At 40.5% G+C, this 12477-nt stretch overlaps 1 protein-coding gene across 1 annotated transcript in view; it reads left to right on the top strand.

The window, feature by feature from the left end:
- The first annotated feature begins 6447 nt into the window (after nucleotides 1-6447).
- LOC129815291 (peptidyl-prolyl cis-trans isomerase FKBP5-like) overlaps nucleotides 6448-12477 on the top strand; it is a 32819-nt gene continuing 26789 nt past the window's right edge. The window contains exons 1-2 of the mRNA XM_055868962.1: nucleotides 6448-6670; nucleotides 11831-11963. Coding sequence (XP_055724937.1) covers nucleotides 11859-11963 — 105 coding nt within the window. The 5' untranslated portion in view covers nucleotides 6448-6670; nucleotides 11831-11858. The remainder of the gene's footprint in view (nucleotides 6671-11830; nucleotides 11964-12477) is intronic.

The following is a 12477-nucleotide window of genomic DNA, read 5'->3' as shown; positions in this document are numbered from 1 at the left end:
GTGTACCTGTGGATGTATTTCAAGGCCTACCTTCAAACTCAGTGCCTCTTTGCTTGACATCATGGGAAAATCAAAAGAAATCAGCCAAGACCTCAGAAAAAAATTGTAGACCTCCACAAGTCTGGTTGATCCTTGGGAGCAATTTCCACATGCCTGAAGGTACCACGTTCATCTGTACCAACAATAGTACGCAAGTATAAACACCATGGGACCACGCAGCCGTCATACCGCTCAGGAAGGAGATCTTCTAGAGATTAATGTACTTTGGTGCGGAAAGTGAAAATCATTCCCAGAACAACAGCAAAGGACCTTGTGAAGATGCTGGAGGAAATAGGTACAAAAGTATCAATATCCACAGTAAAACGAGTCCTACATCGACAACCTGAAAGGCCGCTCAGCAAGGAAGAAGCCACTGCTCTAAAACCGCCATAAAAAAGCCAGACTACGGTTCGCAACTGCACATGGGGACAAAGATCTGACTTTTTGGAGAAATGTCCTCTGATGAAACTAAAATAGAACTGTCTGGTCATAATGACCATCGTTATGTTTGGAGGAAAAAGGGGGAGGCTTGCAAGCCGAAGAAAACCATCCCAACTGCGAAGCATGGGGGTGGCAGCATCATGTTGTGATGGTGCTTTGCTGCAGGAGGGACTGGTGCACTTCACAAAATAGATGGCATCATGAGGCAGGAAAATTGTGGATATATTAAAGCAACATATCAAGACATCAGTCAGAAAGTTAAAGCTTGGTTGCAAATGGGTCTTCCAAATGGACAATCACCCCAAGCATACTTCCAAAGTTGTGGCAAAATGGCTTAAGGACAACAAGGTCAAGGTATTGGAGTGGCCATCACAAAGCCCTGACCTCTATCCTATAGAACATTTGTGGGCAGAACTGAAAAAGCGTGTGCGAGCAAGGAGGCCGACAAACCTGACTCAGTTACACCAGCTCTGTCAGGAGGAATGGGCCAAAATTCACCTAACTTATTGTGGGAAGTTTGTGGAAAGCTACCCGACACGTTTGACCCAAGTTAAACAATTTAACGGCAATGTAAACTTCTGACCCACTGGGAATGTGATGAAAGAAATAAAAGCTGAAATAAATAATTCTCTCTACTATTATTCTGGCTCTACAAGTATTGACTTTGGGGGGGGGGGGGGGGGTGAATAGTTATGCACGCTCAAGTTTTATGTTTTTTTGTCTTATTTCTTGTTTCACAATAAGAAGTATTTTGCATCTTCAAAGTGGTAGGAATGTTAGGTAAATCAAATGATACAAACTCCCAAAAAATCAATTTTCATTCCGGGTTGTAAGGCAACAAAATATGACAAATGCCAATGGGGGTGAATACTTTCACAAGCCACTGTAAATACAGTGCATTCAGGAAAAGTAAATTGTGTTATGTTACAGCCTTATTGTAAAATGGATTAAATATATTTTTGTTCCTCATCAATCTACACACAATATGCCATAATGACAAAGCGAAAAGATGTTTGTAGAATTATTCTTTTTTTAATTAAAAATAAACAGAAATACCTTATTTACATACAGTACCAGTCAAAAGTTTGGACACCTACTCATTCAAGGGTTTTTCTTTATTTTTGCTATTTTATACATTGTAGAATAATAGTGAAGACATCAACTATAAAATAACAAATATGGAATCATGTAGTAACCAAAAACGTGTTCAACAAATCAAAATATATTTTATAATTTAGATCCTTCACAACAGTCACCCATTGCCTTGATGACAGCTTTGCACACTCTTGGCATTCTCTCAACCAGCTTTACCTGGTCTTGAAGGTGTTCCCACATATGCTGAGCACTTGTTGGCTGTTTACCCTTGTCTCTGCCATCCAACTCATCCCAAACCATCTCAATTGGGTTGAGGTCGGGTGATTGCGGACGCCAGGATATCTGATGCAGCACTCCATCACTCTCCTTCTTGGTCAAATAGCCCTCACACAGCCTGGAGGTGTGTTGAGTCATTGTCCTGTTGAAAAACAAATTATAGTCCCATTAAGCGCAAACCAGATGGGATTGCGTATTGCTCCAGAATGCTGTTGTAGCCATGCTGGTTAAGTGTGCCTTGAATTTGAAATAAATCACAGACAGCGTCACCAGCAAGGCCCCTCCACATCATTATACCTCCCTCCCATGCTTCACGGTGGGAATCACACATGCAGAGATCATCAGTTCACCTACTCTGCATCTCACAAAGACACTGCAGTTGAAACAAAAAATCTCAAATTTGGACTCATCATACCAAAGGACAGATTTCCACCGGTCTAATGTCCACTGCTTGTGTTTCTTGGCCCAAGCAAGTCTCTTCTTATTATTGGTGTCCTTTAGTACTGGTTTCTTTGCAGCAATTTGACCATGAAGGCCTGTTTCACGCAGTCTCCTCTGAACAGTTGATGTGTTGATGTGCAATCTGAGGTGCAGTTAACTCTAATGAACTTATCCTCTGCAGCAGAAGTAACTCTGGGTCTTCCTTTCCTGTAGCGGTCCTCATGGGAGCCAGTTTCATCATAGCGCTTGATGGTTTTTGCGACTGCAGTTGAAGAAACTTTCAAAGTTCTTAACATTTTCCAGATTGACTGACCTTCATGTCTTAAAGTAATGATGGACTGTCATTTCTCCTTGCTTATTTGAGTTGTTTTTGCCATAATATGGACTTGGTCTTTAACCAAATAGGGCTATCGTCTGTATACCACTTCTACCTTGTCACAACACAACTGACTGGCTCAAACGCATTAAGGAGGAAAGAAATTCCACAAATTAACTTTTAACAAGGCACACCTATCAAGGCACAAGGCGAGACCCAAATTCAGACACACGAGGCAGATGGTTGGAGTCTTACAATGTTTATTAATCCAAAGGGGTAGGCAAGAGAATGGTCATGGACAGGCAAAAAGGTCAAAACCAGATCGGAGTTGAGGAGGTACAGAGTGGCAGACAGGCTCGTGGTCAAGGCAGGCAGAATGGTCAGGCAGGCGGGTACAAAGTCAAGAAACTGGCAAGGGTCATAACCGGGAGGACTAGGAAAAGGAGAATGCAAAAAGCAGGAGAAAGGGAAAAACGCTGGTTGACTTGGAAACATACAAGACGAACTGGCACAAAGAGACAGGAAACACAGAGATAAATACACTGGGGGAAATAAGCGACACCAGGAGGGGGTGGAGACAATCACAAGGACAGGTGAAACAGATCAGGGCGTGACACCTGTTCATTAAAATGCATTCCAGGTGACTAACTCATGAAGCTGGTTGAGAGAATGCCTAAGGTGTGCCTAGGTGTCATCAAGGAAAAGGGTGGCTTCTTTGAAGAATCTCAAATATAAAATATATTTTGATTTGTTTAACACTTTGTTACTCCATGATTCCATATGTGCTATTTCATAGTTTTGATGTCTTCACTACTATTCTACAATGTAGAAAATAGTACAAAAAAAGCAAAACCCTTGAATGAGTAGATGTGTCCAAACTTTTGACTGGTACTGTAAGTATTCAGACCCTTTGCTATGAGTGTCAAAATTGAGCTCCGGTGCATCCTTTTTCCATTGATCACCCATGAGATGTTTCTACAACTTGATTGGAGTCCACCTGTGGTAAATTCAATTGATTGGACATGATTTGGAAAGACACACACCTGTCTAAGGTTCCACATTGTCATGTCACAGCATAAACCAATCCGTAAGGTCGAAGGAATTGTCCGTAGAGCTCTGAGACAGGATTGTGTCAAGGCATATATCTGGGGAAGGGTACCAAGACACTTCCTAGAGCTGTCTGCCCGGCCAAAGTGAGCAATCGCGGGACAAGGGCCTTGGTCAGGAAGGTGACCAAGAACCAGATGGCCACTCTGACAGATCTCCAGAGTTCCTCTGTGGAGATGGAAGAACCTTTCAGAAGGACAACCATCTCTGCAGCACTCCACCAATCAGGCCTTTATGGTAGAGTGGCCAGACGGAAGCCACTCCTTAGTAAAAGGCACATGACAGCCCGCTTGGAGTTTGCCAAAAGGCACGTATTCACTCTCAGACCATGAGAAACAAGATTCTCTGGTCTGATGAAACCAAGATGGAACTCTTTGGCCTGAATGCCAAGCGCCACGTCTGGAGAAAACCTGACACCATCCCTACAGTGAAGCATGGTGGTGGCAGCATCATGCTGTGGGGAGGTTTTTCAACTGCAAAAAATGGGAGACTAGTCAGGATCGAGGGAAAGATGAACAGAGAAAAGTACAGAGAGATCTTTGATGAAAACCTGCTCCAGATTGCTCAAGGCCTCCGACTGGGGCGAAGGTTCACCTTCCAACAGGACAACGACCCTAAGCACACAGCCAAGACAACGCAGGAGTGGCTTCAGGACAAGTCTCTGAATGTCCTTGAGTGGCCCAGCCAGAGCCTGGACTTAAACCTGATCGAACATCTCTTGAGAGATCTGAAAATGGCTGTGCATTCAACCTGACAGACATTGAGAGGATCTGCAGAGAAAAATGGGAGAAACTCCCCAAATACAGGTGTGCCAAGCTTGTAGCATCATACCCAAGAAGACTCAAAGCTGTAATCGCTGCCAACGGTGCTTCAACAAAGTACTGAGTAAATGGTTTGAATACTTATGTAAATGTGACATTTCAGGTTTGTATTTTTAATACATTTGCAAAAAAAATCTAAACCTGTTTTTGCTTTGTCATTATGGGGTATTGTGTGTAGATTGATGGGGGAAAATACTATTTAATCAATTTTAGAATAAGGCTGTACATAACAAAATGTGGAAAAAGCCAAGGTGTCTCTGTACTTTCTGAATGCACTGTGTAGGTTAAATCTCCCCAAGTATTGAAAGGTTGTTCACACAGGCCTACCTGAAATAGATACAATCTACTGCATGTAATTGAGTAGGTATTCATTGAAGAGAACCAAAGTTAATGTACACAACACAGGGAACACAGTGACATCTACTTTTCCAATTTCCAACTTGGCACTGATGAGGTACATGATGGAATATATCATAAACTAACATAACAGAATTGTCCTGCTCATTGAGGACTAGGCCTACTTCCAAAAACAGATGTATATGTCAGTCTCCTTGTACAACACAGAAGGAAGTGTAAATATAGATGTTATTCACACTCATGGCTGCTCAAGTGTAATAGCTTTAAGAACTTATGTTGTTGATAGTTAATTTGAAAAATAAAATGCCCATTAGAAGCATTTAATGCATTGCATGTAGTATGCATGTTTTACAATGTGTAATTGTATCCATTTCACAGGCTATTACAGTAGGCTTATACTACACGTAATCCTTACCGGTGATAACCTATAGGATTGGTGGTATGTTGTGACCTGAAAGCTTAAGTAACATACATCATGTCCCTGAGAGACCTATTGAGCCTGATTTGATAGCGTCAATGTGTATCCTGCACCAATTTGTAAGTCGCTCTGGATAAGAGCGTCTGCTAAATGACTTAAATGTAAATGTATCCTTGAAATATAAGGAAAACATCAACAACATACACTAGCATAAAGGCCTAGTTTTTAGCCTAGGGCCTATAACATATTGTGCATTAGGCTACACCACACTTGGTAAAACTGCCAATCTTGGTTTATGAAACAAAAATAGGACTATATGATTGGAGCACTGAGGTAAACTAACTAGAAATGTTATATATTATTCATATTTTGGTACATTTGATTGTTATTAGTCCAAAACATGGTCTACACAAAGGCCCTTGATTATGAGACCTAAATATGACTGGAATCTGCTTTGTAAAAAAAAAAGAAAAAAGAAATTAGTCTAAAAAGAAACCCCCCCAAATACATTTTCAATCTGTCAAATCTTATAATAAATGTCTCGTGCTTGATTAATCTAATTAATTGTGGCTGACAATCAATGCTCCAAATAGCCTGCTTGTTGTTATGATGATCAAGATGTGAAAATTACTATTTAAATATTATTCACCCCCCAAAATGATTTAATTTAGCCAACATAGCAAATTGAATGACATTTAATTCCACATCTCATTATTAACCTAGGCAGCCAGTATGTTACTTGATAAATTATTCCATTCAATATGACGTAGCTTAACTATCTGTCCTCCAGTAAAGCATTGAACACTTCTGAAACGCAAAGTTCATCTGTGTACTTACTGTTCCGTTTATTGGAGCTGAGCTGTTCTCGAGGACAGAGTGAGTACACTGCTGTACAGGCTGTTCCTGGTAATTGCGCTGCGCGAGCTGCGGCGGCGCTCGGAACAGAACGGGTTACAGGGTCAGGGTGTCTGCTAGAACAGTGTGTCCTCATCAGAGCGCAGCTACAGTACAGCCGGAACATTGTGTTACTTTGTGGCTACTTTCCAAGACCTGTTCGTATTTTTTACACTAAACCGCCCGCCCCCTCGCAGTTCCCCCCGCCTTCTTCCTAGTGTAATTTCAATTCTCCTCTCCTTAGGGCTCACACTCGCGTTTTGATCTTCACTAATGTCGGGGGTTTTGAGTGTAAAAAACTGCCGGCAGAACATTCAGTACCCTGTTTTGTTATGAGAGGGTGGGTTTGAAATCAGCAGCATAGCGTGCTTACTTGCGTTGCAGAGCTAGCGGTGATATACCGGCTGAAGTTAGCACGAAAGCAGCACACGAGCAATCAATAGAGAAAAGAGAAAAAATAAATAGGTAAGTTACAGCTTTATTTCTTAGTCTTGTATGGACATAGGATAACTGGTTTGCTGTCTTCTGAAAGGCTTTATTGGGCATGTTTCATCTAGCGAGACCAATGAGTATTGAGTTACATTGTATACAATTGTAGCCTAGTGTTGTATATACAATTGTAGCCTCAGAATAAGATGAAAAAGTAGATCATAAGCTATATGTTTTTAATAAGTCCAGTTTTTAAAACGTATGATTCCGGTAATTTGGCTAATGTGTAGAATCAGTGTTCAGTGCTATTAAGTTCTGCTCTATGGTTCTTTTCCAGATACATGTAGGCTAGATCTCATGTTCTATTCCTTCATTTATCACGTGTCAATGTTTTTAATGCGAGTGAGATGAATTTACATCCATTGAAGGCTGTAATTCAATGCTACTACAACCGATTTACTATTTTTATGATTTTTCTTTCTTTCTCATACTCTCTTCACACACACACACACACACACACACACACACACACACACACACACACACACACACACACACACACACACACACACACACACACACACACACACACACACACACACACACACACACAGCGAGAGAGAATAATATATTTAATGTCTCACTCACAATTACAATTTCTATTTAATTCAAGGAAAATCTATAATTTACCTAAAATGAATATGTAGCCCTATGTCTTAATACAGGCTTAATTCAGATAGTTTAAGAAATAGCAATATAGCAGATTTTGTATGCTAGATCTTTACATTTATTCAACATGTTTCTCCAGAACTGTTGCTTATGCAGTAAGCATAGTATAATAAGTGTGACTATTGTTAAAAACAGTGATTTTATCCAATCATTGTTTCAGTCTAATTACTGACTAGAAGACTGGGCAGAACAGTTAGAAAACTAGGACACTGTTAAAAATATGTTAATCTGTAATTTACTTTGCATTGCGATTGCTGGATTAAATTTCAGGTTGCAGGTTGAAAGCAACCAAAGCATTTATTGCAGCACACGTTCAAGGCTTGTTATGTGTGGGGGATTAGGTGTACATACTGTACCCTCTATTATCAGACCAAGGTTTCCTCCCAAAGTCTGCTTGGCCACACAATGGTTTACTGCATGTTTATATGTGGATTAGTGTGTAGCATTGACTTGTGATAGAGAGCTTGGAGGCACAGTATGCATCTGTGTAGTGACTGTGCTGCTGGAGCTCTCAGGACTGAATGTTCTCTGCTTTGTTGTGTTCCGTCCGTGCATTTATCCACAGGGTCTCTGTTCCACTCTCTCTCTGAATAACCTTTTACTGCAGTGTGCTAAATCGGGGTCACACAGAGTGTTTCTTGATAGTCTTAAACAAATCTACTTTGAAACAAAAGTATACACCTCACAGATGGTTATGGGCTTAAAAAAGAAGACATGTACCATGTCAGAGTTGAAATGCATTACATTTTGAGTTTGCATCCCAATATTACACTTTATATACATCACAGAAGACAGAAATATAACAACATTGTTTGACATAGAAACACTGGATAAAAAAAGAAAAAAATAGTTAATTATGAAAAAAATAACATTCCACCCATGAGGCCACTAGGTCATTTGACTGCAGGCAATGGCTACGAGACGAACTAACGCACTACCGGCTGTAACACAGCTGTAACTTATATTGATAATAACATACCGAGATGGTTTATATTTCTTCATCATAAATATGAATTTAAAGACAAATTCACAAGGATTTTGAATGAATGATGTTTGGATTAAATACTGTGGTACATAATTAATAACAGTTACATTATACATCCCGCTATTAATGTTCCGTAGCCTGTGTTACCAAACATTTTAACACCCTCCAAACTCAGATTTGACATTTCAGCAATTCAAATAATATATATTTTTTAGTACATCTGCGTCAATCCCTGCATTTCCCCCATTAAAAGAAGATGGAATGTGTGTTAGGCTCCCCGCAACACAAATAGAGACTATTTGGATATCGCCACCCGAAGCTGATGCTGTGCTGTGACTGAGTGGGTTTCAGAATGGTGAACACCATCAGATTGTGCCAGGAATTTGGAACGGAAGAGACATAGTGTCCCCCCCCCCCCCCCCCCCCCGCACACCCTTAAACCTGACCTTAACCCCTAACCCTGAACCTAACCTCTACCACTAACCTGAATTGTAACTCTAAACCTAACCCCTAAACCTAAAATAGCCTTTTTCCTTGTGGGTACTGGGGAAATATTCCCACTGTCACGCCCTGGCCTTAGTATTCTTTGTTTTCTTAATTATTTTTAGTTAGGTCAGGGTGTGACATGGGAATGTTTGTGTTTTGTCGGTTTTGGGTGGTTATATGGTAAAGGGGGTGTTGGGTGTAGTGTATGGGTTTGTGTTGAGTGAATGTGTCTAGCTGTGTCTATGGTTGAGTGTAGGTTCTAGGAAAGTCTATGGTTGCCTGAATTGGGTCTCAATTAGAGACAGCTGGTTATTGTTGTCTCTGATTGGGAGCCATATTTAAGGCAACCATAGGCTTTAGCTGTTTGTGGGGAATTGTCTATGTCGAAGTGTTTTGTGTCAGCACTGATGTTTGTATAGCTTCACGGTCGTCTGTTCTGTTTGTTGTTTTGTTTTTTCCTTCTTTAAAAATAAAGAAGATGTACTTTCCACGCGCTGCGCCTTGGTCCTCTCTCAGTCCCGTTGACGATCGTGACACCCACACATCGGAATTTTCCTTGTTTTACTAATTTCTGGTTCCCACAAGGATAGTAAAACCAAACACACACACACAAACAAACAAACAAACAAACTGCACAGACACATAGACAGACATACCCACACAGATGGAAACACACACTACTGCGCAGGTGGACACAAACAGAGATCGACAGAGGCAGACAGACAGAGGTGGACATAGTCAGACAGACTATTAGACAGGTTTATTTCATAATTATATTACTAGATCATTAAATCAACTAATTGTTCTTACATGTTAGTTGTGTGTATGTTTATGCATTTGGCTCTGTCAATGTGGAAACTACACATTTACAGCTCCCAGAACATGATGTTCCGTTCCAACATTTCTTAGAAGTGATATCCATATGAGGAAAGGCAGAGTCACAGAAAATAATAATAATTTGAAGATTTATTACTATGGTTATTGTTGTTTACGTTAACAATGGCAAGTGATCACAGGCTCCTTATATCATTCTGACATACTGTATGTGGGAAAAATGTGAGATTCTTACAGATCTAAATTAAGCATCAAATGTGTGTGTGAGTATGAGAGCGAGAGTGCGTGTCAGTGGAGGCAGGTGGAAGAAGCTATAGGAGGATGGGCTCATTGTAATGTCTGAAATGGAATAAATGGAACGTAGTCAAATGTGGTTTCCATATGTTTGATACCATTCCATGAATTCCATTCCAGACATTACAATGAGCCCGTCCTCCTTTAGCTCCTCCCACCAGCCTCCTGTGTGTGTGCGCTCACCAGCACCTCTGTACAATATGCACCAGTATACCAATAGGTACTCTCCACCTGAGCCATGGCCTATTTACCCCGCTACCATCTAGAAGGCGGAGACAGTACAGATTAGAGGTCAACCGATTATGATTTTTCAACGCCGATACCGATTATTGGAGGACCAAAAAAGCCGATACCGATTAATCGGACAATTTTTTTTGTTTGTTTGTTTGTTTGTGTTTGTTTGTTTTTTGTTTAGGAAAACCTGCAAAATCGGCAGTGTATCAAATACTTGTTCTCCCCACTGTATCATCATATCGCCCAGCCCTAGTTCACGGGCAAACTAAAGCTATAAATAGATATAGACATTCCAAAATCAACATTGACATAGTACACGTTAACTTGGCAAATATGACAGCAAAGCAGCATTTTAATACCATAGCGTTCTTTAGGTAGTCACATAGCGTCATGGTGGACTGAACTCAAATCTGGAGTTAAGATGAATGACGATGACTTTAACCCTGATTGCGTCTACCTAATTTTCTTATGTCCTAAGGTAGGGGACCAGGCCCTAATCTTATTGCCCTGAGGGGAAAATTAAGTTGTATCTTATCTCTAAAGATGCAACAGGCACTAGCGTAGCACACCCACCTGCAGCCCCCTGTCTTTTTTTGTGTGTGGAATTTTCATTAAATTAATGTGAGGAGTTTTTACAGTTAGTTCTAAACTATGTGCACTGCACAGTTGATGCTAGTATTATGGTATGACAGCAACTCCATGAGTTAACATGATGTATTGTGGTTTGAGAGATACAACTCATGAAGGCTCCCATTGAAAGACATCAGGATAATATTATGTTAGCTCATCATCAGAAAGCTCTTTTGGCTCTTCAACGGTGTCCCAAGAACGCACTGTGCAGCATCACAAACATTGACTGCACTGTTTTTTAACTTGTAGTGTATTTGAGGTTTAAAAAGGCATCTGGAGTTTGTAATTTCCACTTGAAATTTCAGACTTGATTTTCCCTTATGAAAAAAGGTATAATCCCCTACAATTAATTATAATCCACATAATAATTTTGCATTTCCTGTTGCTGCCGGATTATTTCCCTGATGTAGTAAACTGACTCAAATTGAGATGCTACATGTATACGTTTTCTGGTGTCTTGACATTAGTGTGATGGTATGACTGCAGCAAGTTAACACGATGTACCATGAGTTAACACGATGTACTGTGGGCTGGGAGATAAGGCAGCCATTGAGGCACTTTCTATAGCTCATCATCAGAAAACATGTTTGGCTCTTCAATGACAACAGTCTACCAAGAACGTCTACCAAGAACGTACTGTGCTGCATGCCTCACAAAGAGGGACGGCGCAGAGTTTATTTTTCGTTAGTCAGCACCTTTATATAAATTTTTGGGTGTGCGTCAGCTCATGCATTTTATCAGAATGAAGAAGAAACACAGTTGAGATGTTAGAAGCGCCATTCCCTGGCTCACATGATGTCAGAGATACTGTATAATATAGTTAACAATGTACCTACCTAAAGGTCATATGAATATCATTGATTACAGTTAAAGTGAGATTCAAGTGGTTCTGAAAGGCCTTTCTACTGGTGGCTTTGTGTGTTGGTGGGGTTTTGCGAGTGTGTTATTACATTGGTGCGTATCCCAGTTATAACAATGTTTGTGTGTGTGACTCTTTTGTGCAGGGTTAGAGTGGCATTCCCAGGTGCAGATATGACCACAGACAAGGACCAGTCCATGGATGACCAGTCTCCTGCTGTGGTCTTTGCCGTTAAGGGCATTGACGTCACTCCTAACAAAGACGAGGGAGTTCGCAAGGTAGGCTTTAACCTCATCCCACCATCCTCTGTAAAGGACCAACTCTGACTTGACATAAAATCAAATTATTATTAGGATTCAGCTCTACTTTTCATACTCTGCGTTGCTTATCATTCCATAGACATGCGTTGTTGGTTATGAAAGGGATCTATTCAGTGTTAGGATGTGTTCTACTGTTGACATCCTCTTTTAAGCCAGGCCTGAAGCACACACACAATGTGTTCCCTTTGGCATGTTATTCAGAGAGACTTCAGAGTTACTCTTCTTTCATATTTCTGCCACCACTCAAGTGTTCCTTTGTTTTGAGCACATCTTCGTGTCCAGGAGTTACCTCTAAACGTGGCAGGAAGAACAGAGCACGGCAACAAATGCATAACTGTTAGGGTTAAAAATACTAGTAGGGGTACATGAAATAAAGTCATATCGTATAAAAAAAAATCACTACAGCTGTGATGGAAACAGGACGTTTCGGTACAATTTTATGAATGCCAACAAATAATTTGTTAATTTGACA

Source organism: Salvelinus fontinalis, chromosome 18 (genome assembly GCF_029448725.1).
Source record: "Salvelinus fontinalis isolate EN_2023a chromosome 18, ASM2944872v1, whole genome shotgun sequence".
NCBI classification, from domain to species: Eukaryota; Metazoa; Chordata; class Actinopteri; order Salmoniformes; family Salmonidae; genus Salvelinus; species Salvelinus fontinalis.
The sequence above is the reverse complement of the archived record's forward strand: the minus strand, read 5'-3'. Positions and strand labels throughout refer to the sequence as shown.